The 23,534-nt window shown below is 43.6% G+C and overlaps 1 protein-coding gene across 2 annotated transcripts in view; it reads right to left on the reverse strand.

The window, feature by feature from the left end:
• Positions 1–23,534, reverse strand: part of COL22A1 (collagen type XXII alpha 1 chain) — a 188,388-nt gene that overhangs the window by 84,914 nt on the left and 79,940 nt on the right. For both annotated transcript variants that reach the window (XM_079984146.1, XM_079984147.1), the window contains 7 exons: positions 23,173–23,211; positions 10,458–10,511; positions 8,923–8,976; positions 7,753–7,806; positions 5,972–6,025; positions 5,245–5,289; positions 2,574–2,627 (listed from right to left, as the gene is read on the reverse strand). In XM_079984146.1, the coding sequence (XP_079840272.1) occupies positions 2,574–2,627; positions 5,245–5,289; positions 5,972–6,025; positions 7,753–7,806; positions 8,923–8,976; positions 10,458–10,511; positions 23,173–23,211 (354 nt within the window). The remainder of the gene's footprint in view (positions 1–2,573; positions 2,628–5,244; positions 5,290–5,971; positions 6,026–7,752; positions 7,807–8,922; positions 8,977–10,457; positions 10,512–23,172; positions 23,212–23,534) is intronic.

Raw genomic sequence — 23,534 nt, forward strand, 5'->3', positions numbered from 1 at the left:
CTACTGTAATATAAAGGTATTGATCAAATGGAGTAAATACACACATTTTAAATATTTGGAGAGCAATATGATGTGCCATGAAAGACCTAGGGCAGATATAAAGAAGGGAAAGGGTATGAAACACAAGTTGACAGTTTACCATTAGAAAATGAACCTAATTTCAACACACACACACACACATGGCAAGCATAGCTCTGTATGCATATGAAGGATATGAAAAAAAAAAAGGAGGAAAGAACTTGAAATGAGGTGCTGGAGAAAGATGCATCAAGGGAGTTGAAGGAGAAGGAAAATAAACAGAAATCATGGAGCAGCTGGAACATGGGTAGCCAAACTAAGGCCTAGGGGCCGGATCCGGCCCAATCGCCTTCTAAATCCGGCCCGCGGACAGTCCGGGAATCAGGGGTTTTTTTTACATGAGTAGAATGTGTGCTTTTATTTAAAATGCATCTCTGGGTTATTTGTGGGGCCTGCCTGATGTTTTGCATGAGTAGAATGTGTGCTTTTATTTAAAATGCATCTCTGGGTTATTTGTGGGGCATAGGAATTCGTTCTCCCCCCAAATATATATTAGTCCAGCCCCCCACAAGGTTTGAGGGACAGTGGGCCGGTCCCCTGCTGAAAAGGTTTGCTGACCCCTGAGCTGGAATGCTGAGCAGGGGCAGAGAGCCATCCTTCCAAAGGCCATTTGCCTGGAAAATGTGATGGTGCAGCAAGGGAGCAACAATGCCAGGTGTCAGACGGACTCCACCCAAGTGTGCTCTGACCTTGCTGACAAAGCCACTTCCACCTTAGGGAAGAGGTGGGGTTGGGGGCTTCACGGCCCCTCCATATGTCCAGGGGATGGGAGGCCAGCCCCTGGACGATTGGGGGATTCCTGGCTGCGTCACCTCCTGGCTGGCCAATCGGGTCATTCCGGGGGTGTGGCCTGCCCCTTACAGGCTGGACGCAGCCAGGGATCTCCCTCTTTGTGCGCTTGCCAGCTGCTCCGGTCCCCCGCCCTCCCACCCTATAAGGTTTTTGTTCCTTGACCTTGCTGTGGACCTCAGTTGGTTGCCGTTGAGGGGCCTGGTAGGGATCCTTCCACTTGGCAAATTGGCACCGGCCACTTGGTTTTCACCTACCTTGTAGCAAACCGTCACAACTTTCAGGGCATTGGAATAGTTCTGTAGATGGAAAGAGGGGAGGTGGCGCCATCACCTGCCCCACATATTGAAGGGTAGTCCGTTAAAGGATTCTGGGAGGCGTGGCCCTGTCCGAAGCCTAGGAAGATTAGGGCCTAAGGCACACCCCCTAGCGGTGACCCCGGGGGAGTTCCTAGTTGATGTGCATCAGCAGGACTCCCCCTACTGGTGGTTAACCCTTCCCGGACTTCAAGCAGATCGGCTGATATAGTCAGTTAGGACCAATGCCTAAGCCAATACCGCTCATCACCTGTAACCAATAAAGTTGTGGCCTTTTTTTAGCCCATTAACCTTAATAATTGTGTCATGTGTCATTATTTCTACATGGGGGGGGGGGACTCGCCACGCAACCATCCCCACACAATCCAGGTAATCGGCAGCAAAGCCACTGTTGGGAGGGTACTTTTTGCCACCGACCTCCCATGCCAGCTGCTGCTGGAGAGAATTTTTGGTTAGGGTTAGAAACGGACCGGATCCAGTTCTGACACAAACGTAGAATCTAGGCATATATAGAAAAACACTGTAGAAAGGACTTGCTGAAATAGTTAATTGAAGTGGAATACAAAAAGGGAGGCGTTGAGGAAGTCAATGAAACAAGTGTATGAAAATTAAGATTTGAAAATATTGGAAGTGTTTTTAATTGTTTTTGTTTTGTTTTGTTAATTTAATGTTTTATGTAGTGTTTTTGTTTTTGTTTCTGCCTTTGTATGTTCAATTTTTCTTTTTTCTTTTTGTAATTTCCAAAATCTTATTAAATATTATATATAAAAAAGAAAAGAAAAACACTGTAAAAATGTTTTATTTTATAAAAAAAAAGTTTTGGAAAAAATACATATTGAATTTGCCATAAGCTCACCATTGCCATCTAGTGTCCCATTTGCATAAATGCACATAAAACACACTTAAAATGTTATATTTGCAGCTGTATAGCTGAGTCCAAAAGGTGACGAAGAAGTTACACAGAAGGATACAGCATATATGGTAGCATATATTTTCCAATATTTTGTAATTGAGGCTAACCTCAATTTGTATAATTGAGGCTAACCTGCAATGAAGAAGAGCTAACAAGTAGAGATACTGATACATGAAACAAACTTAAATGGGGGAAAAAGAGAGGATATACATGCAGACGTGAAAAATATGTGCACAAAATAGAAAAAAGGGTGGAGGGTTTTCAAGTGCATATCTAGAAACAGATATATGGTCTGTTATTTATTTACCTGGGATAAGTATAAACGTTTACAGGATTGCACTATGATGCAGACAGAAAATAGAGTAGGGGGGCTACATTTTGGGGGGTGAGCGGATGATTTCAAGATGCAAGTTCTTCTCTAAATTCACAACTAATTCTAGAAAATGGTTTCGTGCCACTTTGAATTGTCCACATACCTGCTTCCCATCCACACCAGGTTTTCCAGGGAAACCATCGAGACCTGGTTCTCCCTAAGCAAAGAAATAGGAATGAAGACTTGAGCATTGGACATGCATCCTGGACCATCACATCAGCTCTGAACCTGAGAGCATTTCCACCCTGGATCTTGGCTATTCTGCAGTGTCAGAGCTAGAACCACAAGTCTTTAGTCCAGTCAGGTTTATGTGGATTGAGGAACCAGTATTAACCTGCTTGGTCCTATATAAGTTGCATTTCTCAGTCTGTGCAACATGCCTTTATTGAATAGTGACAGCAGATTCCTGCAGTCTCGCCTCAACTCTGGCCTGTCTTTGACTATATCTCTCCCTCTTTGGTTCTCATCTACCCATCCTGGTAATAATAATAATAATAATAATAATAATAATAATAATAATTTAAACCCAGCCCATCTGGCTGGGTTTCACCAGCCACTTTGGGCAGCTCCCAACAGAATATTAATAATAATAATAATAATGCGATAAAACATCAAACATTAAAAACCTCCCTAAACAGGGCTGCCTTCAGATATCTTCTAAAGGTCAGATAGTTGTTTATTTCCTTGACATCTGATGGGAGGGCATTCCACAGGGTGGGCACCACTACCAAAAAGGCCCTCTGCCTGGTTCCCTGTAACCTCACTTCTCACAGTGAGGGAACCACCAGAAGGCCCTCAGAGCTGGACCTCAGTGTACCCAACAACCTGGTCATGATGAGAGCTTAGGATACAGCAGATCTCCAACTCTGCTGACTGATGCCTGGACCAGCTTGGACCAGTCTGTAATAAGTCCCCTACCCATACTCAGCCAATGATACACCGGCATAACTTGGGTTGGCCCAGCCATGAAGTGGGATGAAGATCTTGAGGTGGTCCCCTCCGTATGCCCAACACCTCACCACTGGCAGAGAAGTGGTGCTGATTTCTGGCAAGATCTCTCACACAGCATGAGAGATCTAGCTGGAGATCAGCAAGATCTCACCAATAATAAGCACCAATGCCAGCAGTGCTTATTCAGCGGTGGCAACAGGGTGGGCAGTGCAGGAGGTGGCAAAAGGGGACTCACCATCGATTTTCTGAGGGCATGGTAGCGGTGGGAACCCAAGCCAATTCAGCTTGGTCACATGGCCTAGCAAACCAGTGTAGAACACTAGTTGAAAGGCTTGGTTTCCCTTTTTCAAGCTTAGACAGAATAGCAGTATTTGTTCCACTGATGAATTACATTTTGATCTGGTATAACTTTACGGTGGCTTAACTTACACTGGCTTGCTTTATGCCCTCTTTTTGTGCATGGGATTGCCATACCCTTCAATATTTATCCAATGAAAATAGGGACGTTCCATTCCATAATGGTAATTTTACCAAATACACCCCACATATCTTACTGGGTTGCCCCAGCCACTCTGGGCAACTTCTAACATATACAAAAACATTATAAAATATTACACATTTTATATAAAAAAAGCCTTCCCTATACTGGATTGCCTCCAGATGGCTTGGGGTTCGGATAACTCCATGCCCTCTAACACTTCTCCAGTGAAAATAGGGACACCCTAAGGAAAAGTGGGGCATTCTAGGATCAAATCAGAAACTGGGATGGCTTCTCTAAATCAGGGACATCCCTAGATGATAGGGACACTAGGAAGGTCTGTATTGCTCCCTCAGATCTAGCAATCTAACGTGTAACCTTTTTTGCATTTAGAGGCCTCTTATAATCTGAGGCCCTAAACTGTGCATACATTTACCCTTGATTTTCCAGTTCTTTCTTGCATTCATTTTTGAGGAAAGCGTGTTCTCCTTCATGGAGAGCACGTGTTGCGGTGGGGGCTGCCAGGACACTCCAAAGTTGGGGGGCGGGCTAATTGATCGTTGGCCACTGATGTGATTGGGTCTTCCCTTGTTGTTGGGAAGAAGCTAATGTTGCCATTTATTGATTGACAGCCAGAAATAATAAAACTCCTTGCACGAGGCTAGGGCTTCCTCTTTTCGCCCGTGCATTGGATTGCCCGTCCCTCCCTCCCTAGAATAGGGTTGTTCGCTTTGACCTTGCTATGCCTGTCATGGGGTCGTCTGCTTTGGAGCGGGGGCCTGGTAGGAATTTTGTCCATCTGGCTGATTGGCTGGGGCCATTTGGTTTTTGCCTACTGCGTAGCAAATCGTCACAACTTGTAAGGTTCGCGGTTAGGTATTGGTTTATGGCTTGGTTGGTTGAGGGGCATGGATTGGCTGTGCCTGCCCCTCTAATGCTGCTGCTGCAAGGGATTCCGTTAAAGGAATTGGGAGCTAACTTTGCTTGTCCACTCTGTCAAGGGGGCTTGGGCCATAGCAATGAGCTCCTGGTTGCATTTGGGGTGAGGGCAGGTTCCCTGCTCCGCGTAACCCCCAAGTGTATTCCCCCTTTCTGACTTTCGCATCGTGCGGAATGTCAGTCTGTCCCCCATGGTGGGGGCAGATAGTCGCAACCAATGCCTACGCAACCACTCACAAATTTGTATTTTAATAAAGTTGTGGCCAAAATTATGCCAAAAATCTTAAACAAAAATTTCTGTGTGATGTGTGAGTTATTGGGGTGGACCTGGGGACCTCGACACGCAACAATGTTCAGCACTTCCACACAGATTGTTGACAAGTTATCTGACGCACACGATCCATACCTTGTCTCCCCGGGGTCCCTTTTCGCCTCTTTCTCCCTGCAGGCCCTGAAAAAGTGGGGAAGAACAAAGATTTTGTATCATTCCCTCCACTACCCAGAGTGAAACTTGGATGAGTCACCGATGTGCTAGCAATTTGTACCCAGTGACTCATTATGGGCTGCAGCTCCTGTGCCAAGGAAATGCTGATTTAGTGCTCTGCCTACTAAGCAGTTGTCTATAATATACCAATAATGTTATTCCCACAAACCGCCTTTGCATATGCTAATTGGCCTTGGACTTGGAGTACTCAATGAGCTGATCAGCCATCCATTGGGATTGTTGAGCTGTTCCGAGACCTAAAAGGAATGATTGTGAAGTCTTTATAACCAAGATAATGAGGACGGGGAAAACTGAATGACCTTCTCCTGTGAAATGTGTATCTGTAGCTGAAGAAAAGGAAGGGAAGATTTCAACAAGTGAACGGTGAACTCTTAACTGGTGGAAAGTATTGCTAAAGATAAAATAACCAAGCATATAACTAAGCCTTGCCGAAGCAGAGCTATCTATGTGCAAAAATGTTGGCAACTGTCCTTATGTGCTGGCAAGGCCACATTTGAGTATCAGGCAACCATTTATCACATGAATGGATTTTACAAATCACGCCGAACGCTCATAGGATGTTGGCTTATTTATGGAACATTGGGCAGGTTGAGTATTAAAAAATAATAATAATAAAATCACAACTTACTGGTGCTCCAACGTATCCTTGGCGTCCTGGGGGGCCTGGCTGACCGTCTGACCCCTGATGAGAAATATATAGAAAGAAACAAAGATCAGGACTGTCACAGAATAAACCTAAGGCAACTTGCTTACTGGAGAAAATAATGAATTTGCATCATCTTCTCTGACTTTGATCACAGTAGTCAAATTTATTAGAAGGGCAATTCCATAATTCAGTGAGCAAAAGCATCTCTCTGCTGTTCCTGAAAAAAACCCCAACCTGCTTGGATCTTAAAACAGACTGGAGAGGAAGGATGGGAAATGATATTGCTGAGTCCCACATATTCAGAATACATCTCTGGATCATCACCTAACACATAAGGGTCAGTTAACATAATAGTGGGGTACTGCCTTCTTTATCCTTGTGACTGGATGCTCAGTTGTTGCAACCACTTGTCCAAATTTTAAGCTTGAAATAGCCATTTACACAGGTAAAACCACACACTGAGCAGGGTATGGCAGCCTTCTGGACCAGTAGACATACTGAGAATGTGTCATGGGCGCCAGTCAAAAAATGGCTGCTGTGGAGGATATCGCAAAATGAATTTTGTGGGGGCAAGGCATAACCTGCCATGGGGACATGACATAGCACAAAATGGTTGTCATTGGGGGAATGAGTAGAAAAAGGGACAAAAGCACAAAATAGGGTGGGCATGTCTGTCATTGTCAGTACGCCTTTCAACCAATGTTAGTGATTGGGCTCAATAACTGGTTCTGCCCCAATTGGGCTTGGCGACTGGAGCACTTGCAGAGACCTTCCATTCCTGGAAAGCAGGTCCCAGTGCACAGGACCCACAACTGTGCATTGTGAGCACCAGACTCATGCAGAGCATAAATAACACGGAAGGAGCTGTGAAGCATAGCTCCTTTTATTTCTAATAGCTACTACAAACTAACGAACTACTGGCTTGCATGAGTGTTACATCTCCCACTCAGCCATCTAGACACTACATAGATAAGACTCTCTCCACACACAGAGTCAGGCAGTTAGTCAGGAGCAGAAGAAGAGAAGAGCAGTTTCCACCCCCTCCTTTCAGATCAGGAGATTCTGTCAATGGGAGGGGTGAAAATATCAACATTAATGAGGTGAGGAGAAGGCACAAGCATCAGTCACTACCATACTCATTTGTGGAGAGAAACCCTTTGCACCTCTCCTCTGTTCAGGAAGGTGGGTGTTCCTGGCATCCAATGAAATGTGGACATGCTTAAGGTGAGACCAAGCTAGTGCACACAGGAACTGAACAGGAAGAGCAAACAGTAACAACAACAAGTTTCTCTGTACCCCAACCATCTGACTGGGTTGACCCAGCCACTCTGGGCGCCTTCCAACATATATAAAAACATAATGCCTTCAGATGTCTTCTAAAAGTTATATAGTTACTCATCTCCTTGACATCTGATGGGACAGGGAAAACGCTTTATGTACCCACAGACATAGTGCTGGGTAAGGGGTGAGCTTGGGGAGGGTTAGAAAGTTAGGTTAAGGAAAGGGATGTGATGAGGAATTGCATCTGAGTTTTGTATGCAGATAAGATCTCTCTCTCTCCCCCCCCAATTAAAAGTCTGTATACATAATGGAAATTAGGAAAGGAAGAGACAATAGTGGGTGTGGGTGAGAGAAGCCCAACGGTAAGTGTGGTACTTGTTCTTTTGTAGAAGTTGGAAGGCACCCTAAGTATAAGAGTGGGCTCTCATATCAAATCATTCAATCAATCATTCGTAAAGGTGCCCCTAATTTCATTCATTCACCTTCAATCCTGGTGGTCCGGGGAGGCCAACTGCTCCAGGAAGTCCAGGTTCTCCCTCAAAAGAGAAAGCATAGCATGCTTGTTGCAAAAAACTACACATTTTATAAATTGTTGAATGCTGAAAGCAAAGCCTACTGCATCTATGAAGCATGAGAATCTAATATTTACTGAAACTGAAATATGGTTCATCTACTTGGGTCTCCTGCCTCTGACTTGCAAGCTCTCCAATGATCTGAGATATGTTTCCAATCCTTGATGTGACAAGATCCTTTGACTAAGTGATAAGGAACCTCAAGCATAGAGCCAAACGCACCCCCTGAGCCTCTTCATATGGCCAGACTACATTCCCCCCACTGCCCTCCCATTGCCCCCTCCTTTAATCTTTTTGCCTAGCTTAGATGTGACCTTCATCTATTGCTTTGTTTCTCAAACTTGGGTCTCTAGCTGTTTTTGGACTACAACTTCCATCATTCCTAGTTAGCAGGACCAGTGGTCCTGGGTGTTGGGAATTGTAGTCCAAAAACAGCTGGAGGGTAAGCTTTAAAAGTAATAAGTAATAAATATTATTTAAAAAAAAAAACAAAAAAAACAAAAACAGCTGGAGGTCCAAGTTTGGGAAGCACTGATCTAATGCTTGCTTTCCTGGATGATGATAAAGTGTCTCTCTCTCTCTCTCTCTCTCTCTCTCTCTCTGTGTGTGTGTGTGTGTGTGTAGAGAGAGAGAGAGACTAGCCTACCATTCAAAAGTAAAAATCACATTTGTTGCTCCAGTTACAACATACGTAGATGCCATCTGAGCTTAAGTTCCTCAAATTGTTGGTTGCCAAACTTGTGCCTGGAGTGAAATAAACACCTGAGCTTTCCATAGTTGATTCCCCCACCTCCCACAATACACTTTGTTAAGTCTCCAGTATTTCCAACAACCCTCTAATGAACATCAACACACATTCTTCCTCGGAGCATCCAAGAGCAGTTAATCCATATGACGTCTGCTGCCTTGGCTCAAAGAGAGGCCTGCTGAGGTTATTAACCTGCTGTCATTTGTTTCGGATGCATTCAAAATGGCAACACTAATCCCCAAGACATGCTCCACTCAATGCACATTGATTTGTAGCATCTGGCTTATGATATAAAGAAAAGGAGATTACAAGAGAGGAAGAGAAAAGCTTACAGACTCTCCTTTGGCACCATCTCTCCCTGGGATGCCAGGTGCGCCGAGGGAGCCCTGAAATAATAAGAATTAACATAAATGCATTAATGGGCAACCATCATCAGCATCAAATTAGCACCAGCTGAAAGCAGAAGCACATGAATAATGTACATTGGCAGGTCTAATCATTTTCACCACAAGTGAAATTAATGTGAGGTTTCAGAGGGGACTCGTTGCCCAGCCCCAACCCCCAAACCAAATTTCTGGTATTAAGCACTGTATTTATTAACAGCTAAGTGTCTGCCAGAGTAACAAGGGGGTGCTGTCCCAGTGGCCCAGATAGACAAGAGACACCCTCCCCTTTCTGTCTCATCCACAGCCAAGTCTAGACAAAACCACATCATATTGGACTGCTGCACTCTAGATTCCAGGTGGCAAATTGAATTGCAGAGGAGTATGAGAACGCCACTCTTCATTCCTGAACAAGAGGACATGAGACCCACAAACCGCTATTTCTCCTCTCCAAATTACTCTCCTCTAACTGGCTTTGCAATAAACTATATTGTTAGTTTATTGCAGGTTTGCCTGATGAGCAAGCTGAAATAAACCAGCAGTATAGTATATAAACAACTATGATATTTAGGACATGTTGGAAGAAAGCTGAGCTGAAGCCCTTCTGCCTACAGCCTCAGAAGAGAAACTTCTGGCAACAAAGCTGTTCTATTAAATAGCTATTTGGAAAAATTAAGATGCATGGGCAGTGGTGATATGCACCATAATTGGCTGTGTCCATGTGACGCCTCATTAAGAACTTTCAATTTGGACTATGTGGTTATATTAGCTGCTTAAGTTAGGAAGCATATTTAGAAATGTTGCATCCATAGCATATAATTCACATTACAAAAAAATAACAATCATCTCCCACCAGTTATTGCAATATTGGATGAGGCTGCGGAAGATATGTTTGAGTGGAGTGGAAAGTTCATTTTTCTTTACGACATGCTCAGTGCTAGAAGCTTCAAACTACGTCCTCTGAATTTGCAGAAGGGCAATGCAAAAGGGGATAATTACTGCAAAACTTATTTATGGGGGCATGGCTGGAACTTAAGTTCTTTTGTCACTGTGTATTGCATTGTACCATCTGTAATTTGCCAAGGAAGAAACTGCTTGGAAAGCCGTTTAACTTAGGTCAGGGGAATGATAAGATTCAGGGCTTAAGTTCCATTACATTTGTAGGGGCCAGATTCATTGCCCAGGTGCAGAAAGTCTAAAAAGGTCTCCTGGAGGTTCAAGCGATAGATGCCAAGTTGATGATGTGTACTAGGATTCACTGTTTTTGCATTGTGCTTTGTGCTGTGTTATTTATGGTGTTTTGGGGATTGTTGTGCTGCTAAAATCTGTGTGGCTGACCCTTAAGCTGAACAGCAGAAGATCTTTAGGAAAAGTCCTTTACAAAGTCCAACTTTTATTAGTTCACATGTATCAGTCCACCACTTGTGTAGCTGGAAATTCCTGGCAGATATTTCATTCTTTCCCTGTTTTGAATAGATTGTTACCTTTTCTCCTCTTTCGCCCATCAGCCCAGGTAATCCTTGGGCTCCTCTTTCACCCTAGAATGATAAAATGCAGTGGGTTAAAAAGGCTTCATAATAAAAATAAAACACAATCCTAAAATTCACTGAAGGGACGAGCTAGTTGAAACCCACAAGCAGTGTTTGGAGTGGATGGTTTTAAAGCTTGGAATCTACAAATCAGGATACCATTCTGGAAGGAAAGCTGAAAATTCAGGGTGGTGAATTTTATGCTGTATACCGAATTTTGCACTTACGAACCAAAGAGGATGCAGTGAACCAAGAGCATTCAGACCAAGAACATTTCGCTCACATCCTTTTCTGATGAACCTACCCCGACCACCAAGATCCCAATTTGCACGAAGACCCTCACACTATTTACTTTAAAAAGAAACTCATTCTCACAACTGCTAATTACATAAATAGTGTCAAGTCCACCACTTTGTAACAAACCCATTATTTGGGCCACATAGGTGATTTCATCCTTTAAGAGAAACATGAAAAGCACAGGATGTCTTGGGAACGAAGGAAGAGTCAGTTACTGAGTGACAGAGCACTCTGGCAAAGGAGACCTCCCTGGAGTCTCAGCTAACACAGCTTTGTTATTGAGGCCATTAAAGGCTACAGGAAGGTAATTGCTCTCGCTTGTGGTTGCCAGCTTCAGCATCAGGGAAAGTCTCTTGGGCCTTTCAGAGCTGAGCCAAAGTGAGAGTTTGGGCAGGGCTCCGAGCAGCATGATAGAAGAGAGTCATTGCACCTGTTAATCTTCTCCCTTCAATACTGTCTCTCCACTCGAAATCAAGGTGCAAGACCTATCCTTTTGCAAAACATCAGTAGCTTTCTCTCACGTCAACTGTTGCTTGAAACCATTCACTTCTGGAGTAGCTGCTGTTCCTCTTCACTTTGTCCCCTGGCTGAGAAGAAAATTGTAGCCTACCCCGTTTTCCTTGGCAGAGCATTTGAAGAGGCATTCTACTAAATTATCTGTTTGACCTAGGAGGACAGAAGATGTTGCACTCTAACCTGAATAATTCACATTCTTTCCTCTGCACAGCATCACCTGATGACCTAAGCTACCCTCCTGTTCACACGAGGAGGAAAAGTTCACTCCAGTGCAGAAATAGGTCTCTGCTGTGTGGCAATACACCAGCCATACTGAAATCATAGGTAGAACTCTGCTTGATCAGACCAGGGGCCCAGCTATTCCAGCATCTGATTCTCAATGTGGCCAAAGAGATGCCAATGGGAAGCCCACAAGCTGAATCTGAACACGCTGATTTACAGCAACCAATATTCAAAGGCATCTACTTCAGTGAGGTAGAACTTAGCCATCGGGTTTAATAGTCATTGATGGCCTTACTTTCTATAAATGTGTCCAATGCTCTTTTAATGCCGTCTAAGTTGGCGGCCATCAGTGCATCACATGTGAATGAATTCTATACCTTGTTGTCAGGTGTTGTCAGGTGTTGTCAGGTGTCCACAACTTCTGGACCATCAAGCTCAACATGTACTGAGAGTCACAAGGGTCAAGATAAACTTTGCTGTACAAGACCACGAATATGGAGTCGCAATAGACAGGGAGCAGGTTGTGCTCAACCCAATGGGTCACAAGTTATTACAGCATTGTGTTCCACTATTTCCCCACACGTTTCCCCCCCCCCCCTATTTGTCCCCTCTCTCTTTTCCCCTCTTAAGTTCGTCTTCTTTAACTATGTTAATGACCAAAACCAAGACCTCCATATACCAACCACGGAATAGTCTCAGTGGAGAGGTTGCCTTAAGTAATATGTTTGAATGTCAAATACTTAAGTGTATGTCTAGATACAATGGGCTTTCCATTGGCAACCAGTTGGCCACTGTGAGAAAAGGACTAAATGGGCATTTGGGTCTGATCCTGGAGGGGTTTTCTTACGCGCTTATGCACAGTTGGCCATTTATTATTATTATTATTATTATTATTATTATTATTATTATTATTATTATTATATTTATACCCCAGCCACTCTGGGTGGCCTCCAACAAAATATTAAAATGCAATGGTCTGTTAAACATTAAAAGCTTCCCTAAAGAGGGCTGCCTTCAGATGACTTCTAAAAGTCTGGTAGTTGTTTTTCTCTTTGACAATCTGGTGGAAAAGCATTCCACAGGGAGAGTGCCACTGCCGAGAAGGCCCTCTGCCTGGTTCCCTGTAACTTGGCTTCTTGCAGTGAGGGAACCACCAGAAGGCCCTCGGCGCTGGACCTCAGTGTCCAGGCAGAATGATGGGGGTGTAGACGCTTCTTCAGGTATACTGGACCAAGGCCGTATAGGGCTTTAAAGGTCAGCACCAACACTTTGAATTGTGCTCAGAAACATACTGGGAAACAATGTAGATCTTTCAAGACTGGTGTTATGTGGTTTCGGCGGCTGCTCCCAGTCACCAGTCTAGCTGCCGCATTCTGGATTAGTTTTAGTTTCTGGGTCACTTTCAAAGGTAGCCCCACATAGAGCGCATTGCAGTAATCCAAGCGAGAGATAACTAGAGCATGCACCACTGTGACAAGACAGTCTGCGGGCAGGTACTTTGCCCTCCAGCTGTTTTGGAACTACAGTTCCCATCATCCCTGATCATTGGTCCTGTTAGCTAGGGATGATGGGAATTGTAGTCCCAAAACAGCTGGAGGGCAGAGTTTGGCCATGCCTGGTCTAGAGACTGAAACTATCTGCTTGGCAAAAATCTTGCACATTAATAGCATTCACTTCATTAACATTACATCTAATAAACAACTTTATTTTTATCTGAGAATTATTGGAAGGTATGCATAAAGTTATTCACCTTCTCCTAGTAAATACAGGTCCATTGGTTACTATTTATTGATTAGGCCAAATGTTTCATAGTAAAACAATGGCACCCATTAGAGTCATTAACTTATAACTGATCCCAAAGTTTCCTGCAGATTTCAAGTTCATGAAAGAGCCAATTCATCTCTCTCTCTCTCTCCTATATTAATTGCATTCCTGTTTGCAAATGCACTATGCACTCAACAACAGTTTGTTGATACCGCTGCAATAAACAGTTATGATGAATGTTCAAAGCTGCTACACAGGAGCTGCACAAATCATTGCCCTCTTGAAAACCCAGGTGCAGAAACCTATTAGGTTAATTAGATTAAAATGCTATTAGTATCTTGGCAAAGGCAGCGCCAAAGAGGGAGTTGACTTTCTACCAGGGGTGAAGAGATTCTTAACAACAAATTGTTGGCCTTGGAACATTTGTCAAAAATATGGGAGGAGGAAAGTCCAGCTTACCAACTGCACTTCATTCTAATTTAAACAATTAGGCAATACTGATGCCATACAAGTTTCCATGCGAGGCCAATCAGTAGTAGGAAATGAGATAAATAGAAAACAGAGATTATTAAGGAGAAGAACAATTCTTATGACCCTGGGATTCATGCTGATACACAAGTTTACAGAGTATTAATAATTGTAGGGTATATATGTATTCTTAATCATTTTTTCTAACATATATTTGCTTGCAGTAACTGAAAATTATATCAAATTGATTTGAAATTATATTTTCTCACTTATGGAATGCTGAAACACAGATTTTCAAAATACTGATTATGAATATCCAATTTGAGTTTAACACCTGGAGAAGGGGAGAGTATTGAATTTGGTTAGATAATGTGTGCCACTGTCTCGACAACGATTTTGTAATGGTCCATTTTTTCTTGCAAGTTTCAAACTGTTTTCAATGTTGCATTTTAAAATTGTTGCAACTGGGAATGTAACTATTTATTTGTATTTAGGCCATTTCTACAACGCTTTATTTATTTATTTTTTTGGTAGTCTACAACGCTTAATATAAATATGCTGGTTAGTCATGTCCATAGAATGGAAGATGGCAGGTGGTATACAGGAAACTCAAGGGAAATACAGAAAACAAAAATAAATGTTACAATAAATGCAAAATGAAACTATTAAGGCTCATTACTAATAAATAAAGTGTTATCTATTAGGATGGCATGTGCTTTTTTCAGATCGTTATGCAGTCAGGGTCCCAATGCATAGCACAGCTATCATTTTCTTGTTCTCTTCTGCCAGTGATTCTGTGTATTCCCCCCCCCCCCTTTGTCGTCCAATGTTTGTACATAAAGCACTGAACTGGCTGCCCCTTAGGCTCATGAGAAGAGCCACCTTCCTTCTCCCAAGGGCATTCTCAGTTATATTTTCAAAGACCTCAGCAACTGAGTCACCTGCAGCTGGCATGGGCTCACATTTTTAACATTTTAAAAGAGAACTAGAAGGCAGCCCTCTGAGCTGTAGCTGAAGAGCTGTAGCTCTGTAGTGAAACATCTGCTTTGTTTGCAAAAGGTCCCAAATTTAATCCTGGGCCTCTCTGAGTAGGGCAGGGGAAAGCCCTACTCAGGACAGCCACTGTCAGTCAGATGGACCGTTGATCTGACACAACAACAACAACAACAATAATACAGTAATTTATTATTTATACCCCGCCCATCTGGCTGGGCTTCCCCAGTCACTCTGGGAGGCTTCCAACAAAATATTAAAATACAGTACATGGCATTCATTGCTAGCAGTCATCAATAGCTTTATCTTCCATTAATATCCCCAAGGCACTGGCCATCTTGAAGGAAATACAGTGTACCTTGGGTTAAGTACTTAATTCATTCCGGAGGTCCGTACTTAACCTGAAACTGTTCTTAACCTGAAGCACCACTTTAGCTAATGGGGCCTCCTCCTGCTGCTGCTGCTGCTGCTGCCGCGCCGCGGGAGCACAATTTCTGTTCTAATCCTGAAGCAAAGTTCTTAACCTGAAGCACTGTTTCTGGGTTAGCAGAGTCTGTAACCTGAAGCGCATGTAACCCGAGGTACCACTGTAATTCCATAGCTTAACTATGTGCTCCATGAAGAAATACTTTATTTTTGTCTCTCCTGAATCTCTCATCCTTTGACTTTTTTGGGTTCTGGGTTCTAGTATGAAAAGACAGGAAGAAAACCTCTCTCTCCACTTCCTCCAGTTTCAATAGGGGCCTTCTGAGGATCTGATAAACCCTCCTGTCTTTGTCGCCTGCCTCATTGCTTCTTAAAGTGCTTCTCGCTCAACAAGAGTCGTATGCTTGTTGTCATCAAAATTATTTTCCAGCTTCTCACAGTTCAGGCAGCTTTTATCTGCATTCCTTTTCCATTGCTTTTTAGATATTCCTGGGTTGTCTTCCATCCCAGATCACTTCCTTTGCTGCCCAAGATTCTCCTTTGCAAGCCTGGGGATATTCTGGAATGAGTCCTGATGAACAACAAGGGCTCTGAGGAACTGTGATGTGGGGGGGGGGATAAAGAAGCATCTTTCCTTTTTTGTTTCTCTCAGTTTCTCATTTCCCCAGTCTTCAGTCCAGTTCTCCACGTTTCCACTTCGGTTTGTGATTTTTTAAAGAAAAGGTCCTCATGGAATATATGTTTCTCTTTCTACGTGCTTCCTAGAGCGCACTCTTTTTCTCTGTGCTATAAATTCTGTGTCCAAAAAAACTAGGATTTCCAATGGACTCTGAGCATCAACAAGATGCAGTACATGTGAAAAGGATCTAGGAGTCTTGGTTGACCACAAACTTGACATGAGCCAACAGTGTGACGCGGCAGCTAAAAAAGCCAATGCAATTCTGGGCTGCATCAATAGGAGTATAGCATCTAGATCAAAGGGACGCAGGTGGCGCTGTGGGTTAAAGCCTCAGCGCCTAGGACTTGCCGATCGAAAGGTCGGCGGTTCGAATCCCTGCGGCGGGGTGCGCTCCCGCTGCTCGGTCCCAGCGCCTGCCAACCTAGCAGTTCGAAAGCACCTCCGGGTGCAAGTAGATAAATAGGGACCGCTTACCAGCGGGAAGGTAAACGGCGTTTCCGTGTGCGGCTCTGGCTCGCCAGAGCAGCGATGTCACGCTGGCCACGTGACCCGGAAGTGTCTCCGGACAGCGCTGGCCCCTGGCCTCTTGAGTGAGATGGGCGCACAACCCCAGAGTCTGTCAAGACTGGCCCGTACGGGCAGGGGTACCTTTACCTTTACCTTTATCTAGATCAAGGGAAGTAATAGTGCCACTGTATTCTGCTCTGGTCAGACCTCACCTGGAGTACTGTGTCCAGTTCTGGGCACCACAGTTCAAGAAGGACACTGACAAACTGGAACGTGTCCAGAGGAGGGCAACCAAAATGGTCAAAGGCCTGGAAACGATGCCTTATGAGGAACAGCTAAGGGAGCTGGGCATGTTTAGCCTGGAGAAGAGGAGGTTAAGGGGTGATATGATAGCCATGTTCAAATATATAAAAGGATGTCACATAGAGGAGGGAGAAAGGTTGTTTTCTGCTGCTCCAGAGAAGCGGACACGGAGCAATGGCTGCAAACTACAAGAAAGAAGATTCCACCTAAACATTAGGAAGAACTTCCTGACAGTAAGAGCTGTTCGACAGTGGAATTTGCTGCCAAGGAGTGTGGTGGAGTCTCCTTCTTTGGAGGTCTTTAAGCAGAGGCTTGACAACCATATGTCAGGAGTGCTCTGATGGTGTTTCCTGCTTGGCAGGGGGTTGGACTCGATGGCCCTTGTGGTCTCTTCCAACTCTATGATTCTATGATTCTATGAGCTGTGAACTGCTGCAGATTTAAACTTAGAATCCCTTTTCACTTGATGGTATTTACTATCTCCCCTTCCAAATCCTCACACCAAACCCCGGAGGATAGAAGGAAGAAGACCAGAAAAGAGAAAAAAGAAAAAAGCTCACTTCTGAGTTAGAAATCATCCTTCCCTGTCCAGCTGCTGGATAGGGGAGGAACAATGCTGAATCTAAATTTATTACCCTCACTTTTCCCCCTCTTTAGTAATATTGGAGATTCATGGCCAGACCCTCGCTCCAGATTAGGTTCAGTTCCTTAAAAGAAAAGAAAGGTCTCCCCAAATTGATTCATGTACTTGAACTTTAGACAAAATCTCAAACCACCCAGATAATCGCTTGAAAGGTTCATACGAAAAAGATTTTCACAGAGCCAAAGCAGCCAGCAGGTGTCAGTGCAGCCCCAGAAAGGATTTTCATCCTTACTGGCAAAGCAGTAAAGCAGAAATAGAGACAGCTGCGCTGTTCTCCAAAGTGATGCAAAGCAAAATAAAACTGCAGGCGAGCAAGCCCTGCGATTCCTGCGGTGCTGAGAGTTCGGCTGCTGAGATGCACAATTATGCGGTCTTGAAACAATTATGTGCTCATTATTCTGGGTCACAGAAGCCAGTGAATAACACTAAAACTAAAACCCTGTAATTACAGCAATTTTTTTATAAAAAAAATCAACTAAAGCTCATTTCTTTTATCTAAATATGAAACTGTGACTTCTGAGTATGTGAGTTCTTCTGAAAACTTGAAGACTTGCTAGAGAGGGCAGAGTTTTCTTATTGCAATGTCGTGACACAGGAATTCACCTGTACACAACTCCCTGGTCTAAAGATGGAAGCTGTGGGAGATAGAGACCCATTATTGGCTCAGAAAAAAAGATAAAACGCTGATACTGTCAAATACATCCAGCCTGGGCATTGTGACACATGCCTTAGGCCACATTCGCACCATCCTTTAGTACTACAACACCACTTTAAACTGTCATGGCTTCCCTCAAAGAATGCTGGGAGCTGTAGTTTGTTAAGGGCACTGAGGGTTGTTAGAAGACTTCCCAATTCCACTCGCAGATCTATCATTCCCAGAGTAATATATCAAACAGTCCCTCTTCAGAGGGAACTCTGAGGACTGCAGCTCTGTGATGGTATATGGATATTGGATGAAATGGACCATGGCTCTGGCCAAGCAGAGTTCTTCCCATGTTCACATGAGCCAATCTGAGCTGAAGGGCCCTAAAGTCTGTTGCTTGCCTTGATGATGTGTTGAGGAGAACGATTGCCTCAAAAAGCCCTCCAAATTTGGGCAGGTCCCTGAAATATAATGAAAGGAGACTGGTCCCAATTTAATCAAGGGTTCAAAACATATTTATCCATTATTTCCACACTTTTCCTCCAGTGAAAGCCTCCACCTGGTTTAGAATACCACAGATTCATTAACTTAATATATGCTATCACAATATGTGCACTCTCTCTCTCTCTCTCTGCATTGCATCTAAAAAGAGGATACAACAGAAGCAATAGAAGAAAATCCTCATTATATATCTCACTGCCCCATTTCTGAAGATGCTAGGCAAAAGTTTATTGCAAAGATGAAATGACAACTTACTTGCCAATAGTAATAAGGGATAATGTAGCTAATTTTTCTACGGCAGCCCAGGATATTTTATGACGTGCACGTCGTAGACTGCAAATTGGATTTCTGATGTTTTACTATTGTTGTAGCTCCATGATTTCTGACATGTTAATTCTTGCCATGCTTGAAATTGATGGCCCTAATTTGTATCTCGAACTCTGTTATGGCCTATGGCTAAAACAGATAAAATGGAACAGAACTAAAATACGTGTGCCCCCACTGTTTTAATTTGCTGGATGAGGGGATAGGGGAGCAGCAGAAGGGGATATATCTGGACACCCACACATTTGTCTCTAACAAGTCAATATTCAACAAATTCAACAAATTCCAGAAATTCACTGTCATATATTCATGGAGAAGCATAATCGTTCATAAAGATGACACAGAGAGATGGGACCTCGCTTCCCCTCTTCTCAAACAATCATGTTATTGCTGCTGTCATTTTAAGCCAGGGTTAGACAACGTGGTTCTCCTCCATATGTTGTTGGTCAATTGTCAGGGATCCATCAACATCTGGAGGATGTCCACTCCTAGTGTAAACAGTGATGGCAGAGAAGCAAAGCGTTTCCTTTTCAAACATCAGCCATCCCAACTTCCTGGGTCCCTCTTGCTACCAGGTGGACGGTAGTAGCTGTTAGTTTCTGTTCTTATCACTGTGCAGCTGCTTGGAGTCACAGGACTCTGTTTACATTCCAGGGCTTCCAGGCTGTTGGAAGTCTCACAGAAGGGGAGACGGGATGTGACATCACTGGTTTCCTGTTTCCTTTGTTCAGTTGCTCTCTGCTTTCATAGAGAGAGGATGTATTTTTTGTCTGCGTAGCTTAGAAATAAAACTCTTTACAATGTAGCCCAAAGCTCTCGTCTCTTGCCTGTGCTGGGAACTCTGCTGGATGAGAATGTGCCTTGGAGCCTCATCAAAGGCTTGAGGTCGTTAAACACGTCGGGAGGCGATTCCGAAGGACTTGAAGAAAATGAGCTTTATCAGCTTGGCCGAGCGGAGCTTCCAACAGTAGCTACCCAAATGCCAAAGGTGGAAGAAGGTTTGAGAGGGCAGTGCTACTTTCAGAACTATTTCCAAGGTGATAACCTTCTCTGTTGTTATGCTACAAGTGCTACCGCGCCAAGCAATGAACAGTTCTTTGCAGGCATCCATCTGTCTCAAGAGACAATAGAGGAGTGCACCTTTCGGGAGTGAAGTCAAACTCTTGGAAGACTGCAACATCCACTGTGGCTGTAGAGACCGATATGGGAGAGACATGTTTTGTTGCAGCTGGGGCAGATGGAAGCATCTGGTTGTGCTGCTGAAAATGCAGCATGGTATTGTTTTACTCTGTGCTCTTCCCCACAGCCATTCCTTCTCTGGTCACTGCTGTGGCTGCACGATTTGACTGCCTGTCTCCAAGCACTGCGGTCATTTGCAAGCAATTCCCACATGGGGGGAGGTTGATGTTGCCAGCCTCTATGTCACATTTGAGGACATGACGCGGGTGGCACTGTGGGTTAAACCACAGAGCCTAGGACTTGCCGATCAGAAGGTCAGCGGTTCGAATCCCCGCAACAGGGTGAGCTCCCATTGCTCAGTCCCTGCTCCTGCCAACCTAGCAGTTCGAAAGCACGTCAAAGTGCAAGTAGATAAATAGGTACCGCTCCAGCGGGAAGGTAAACAGTGTTTCCATGTGCTGCTCTGGTTTGCCAGAAGCAGCTTCGTCATGCTGGCCACATGACCCGGAAGCTGTATGCCGGCTCCCTCGGCCAGTAAAGCGATATGAGCGCTGCAACCCCAGAGTCGGCAACGACTGGACCTAATGGTCAGGGGTCCCTTTACCTATACCTTGTAACACAGAGTTGGTCTGCCAATGGGCCTGAGCCTGAAGCCAGCCCCCCCCCCCCCATAGAGCACATCCTTGGGAATCCTGCCATCTTCCATTCTGTGGATATGACCAACCAGCATACTTGTCCCTGAGGCAGGAGTTTGAATATGCTGGGAATGTGGGCTTGGGAGAGCACAACTTTGTTTGAGACTCTGTGTCCCAAATCTTCCTGACATTATTCATAAACCTATCCCATTGCATGTTCACATGACTCTGTAAATATATACATGGAAACATTTATTTATTTTGAATTATAGTGCTGGAGGAGACTCTTGAGAGTCCCATGGACTGCAAAAAGATTAAACCTATCCATTCTTAAGGAAATCAACCCTGAGTGTACACTGGAAGGACAGATCCTGAAGCTGAGGCTCCAACACCACCTCAGGAGAAGAGAAGACTCCCTAGAAAAGACCCTGATGCTGGAAAAGATTGAGGTCACAAGGAGAAGGGGACGACAGAGGATGAGATGGTTGGACAGTGTTCTCAAAGCTACCAGCATGAGTTTGACCAAACTGCGGGAGGCAGTGGAAGACAGGAGGGCCTGGCGTGCTCTGGTCCATGGGGTCACGACTAAATGACTAAACAACAACAACAACTATTCATTTAAATATATATTTCAATGCACAGTGTTGAATGTATTGTCTCTTAAAATATACGTTTCCATTTTTTCCTCCAAAGACACCATTTTAGATACATTGCTTATTTTTTTAAAAAAAAAAATAATGAGCCAAGAACTATGCTTTAAATTTTGGTGCAAGTACTGATAGATGCATTCCGATTTATTTTCAAAGGTTGCTCCTCAGGCTGCTGTCAGGCTAAGAAGACCCATGGATGGTGCAGCTCCTTTTGGGTCTAGGTTCAGGAAGAAGTCCTATAATCCAGAACCTTCTTCCCCACAGTTTGTCAGAGCTGACAAAGAAGGGGCGATATTGAGAGGAAGAAGCTATCTGTCCTCTGTACTTAAAAGGGAACAAACAGCAGATCACTGAAGTCCAAAGTTCAGGAAACATCTTTTGCTGCATCTGGTAGCTAGGGTTTTGTTGGGCTGGTTCATTTTCTCAGCAACCTTAGCTGCTACTTCAAAAAAACTTCAAAGGAATTTCAAGGGAAGAACAGAGTGTTCCTTCAACACCAGCAACTTTTCTTGGGGCCTTTTGTGTATCGCTAGAATGTCAAAGAAAGGGTCTTTTTTTCCAAAGCAATAAATAAATAAAAACACCCACACCTGATGTCACAACCAAAGAACAGGTCAATAGCATTAGGTGGCAATTCAGCCAGAGAGAGCGTGAGAGCAAGTCTGTAATACAGCTGCAGCTGAACGCTCCACAGATCCAAAATCCCTTTTGCATTTTGAAGAGGCGCTCAGTTCTTTATCTAAGCAAAAAGAAAACAGTAGCTGTGCTTGGCACAAGCACACATGTGTGATGCTGCCAAACCTGTCAGACAGATGTTGGCAAGATGTGGCCAGCAGCTGCGTATCTTCTGAAGTGCCTCCTTGGGTGCTGGAGAGCTGTCCCAGGAACTTTCTAGACGCAAAAGGACTAAAACGACACATCTGGATGCTCGTAATTCAGATCAATTGTTGCCTTCACCCTCTTTGGTGCCTATTCAATGATATTTTGTACAGATGCAGCAGACAAAACCTCATACTTAGTCTTTGCCAGTTTTTGATGTAATCTGATCAATAGCCCAGGTTTTAAAATACTGTAATAATAATAATAATAATAATAATAATAATAATAATAATAATAATTTATTATTTATACCCCGCCCATCTGGCTGGGCCTCCCCAGCCACTCTGGGCGGCTTCCATAAAAACCAAAAATACAGTTTGTGTTTAAACTATTGGGATAATGAATGGAACTCCGCCCATGCACACAACTTTCAAACCTTCTAGCTGACCCCAACAGATGCCCAATAAACTCTGGTTCTGCTACCCAGGCTTCCTCTAAAACACCTAGTTCCATGGTAGGCAGGCCTCAAGAGTTCAATCCTGGTTAATTGCAATATGAAGGGACCCAATTAGGTATGGGGCAGAAATTCCGTTTTGTTTGCTTTTGAAATGAAGTTACCCAGTAAGCAAGACACAAGCTTGAATGCCAGCTATCAGTCAAAATTCATGCTTCTCTGAATTTTGTGACACAGTTCTCCAACCACACACACACACACACACACACAGAGAGAGAGAGAGAGAGAGAGAGAGAGAGAAGGACAAAAGTATATATATATTAAGGGAATGTGGGCATACAAATGCCTATTCATGAAAATGATAAATAACAACAATGCATTGCATTAGGGGAAATCATTTGCAAAAATGTGTGAATTAGGTAAAACTTCATACACACATGGGAAAAATCTAACATAAAATCATATTTACTGTCAAAAATTCTGGTGCTCATAAGATTGTTGTGGAGAGAAAATGAGACTAGGAGCACCATGGATGCTCCTTGGTGAAAGAGGATGATATAATAATAATAATAATAATAATAATAATAATAATAATAATTGCATAGTTAATATTTTTAGAGTTTACCCAGCTTTGAGTATGACCATACCTTTTCTCCTTTCTGTGCCCAGCCAGCTCCTCCTCCACCCTAAATGGAGAGAATAAATCTACATTTAACACAATAACTAAAGCACAAGAATTCTCACAAATCTCACAGTGAGCTATCACTACCAATGGATATTCTAAGACATTCTGAGAGCAGCTAAGAGAAAACCAGTGATAATGTCAGTTGATCTCAAACACGAGTAGCCCAATGGAAAAGGAAGGTACAGAAGAGGTAGTCCTTCATGGAACATGATGGAACTCAGTAGCTGAGTGATTCTAGAAGTCACTGCATGGAATTTCTTTCACTGGAGGTATAAATTAAGAATCCAGTAGATGGGAATTGAAAGCAAAGTTACTGCCGCATAG

Source organism: Podarcis cretensis (assembly GCF_951804945.1).
Source record: "Podarcis cretensis genome assembly, chromosome: 7".
Taxonomy (NCBI): domain Eukaryota; kingdom Metazoa; phylum Chordata; class Lepidosauria; order Squamata; family Lacertidae; genus Podarcis; species Podarcis cretensis.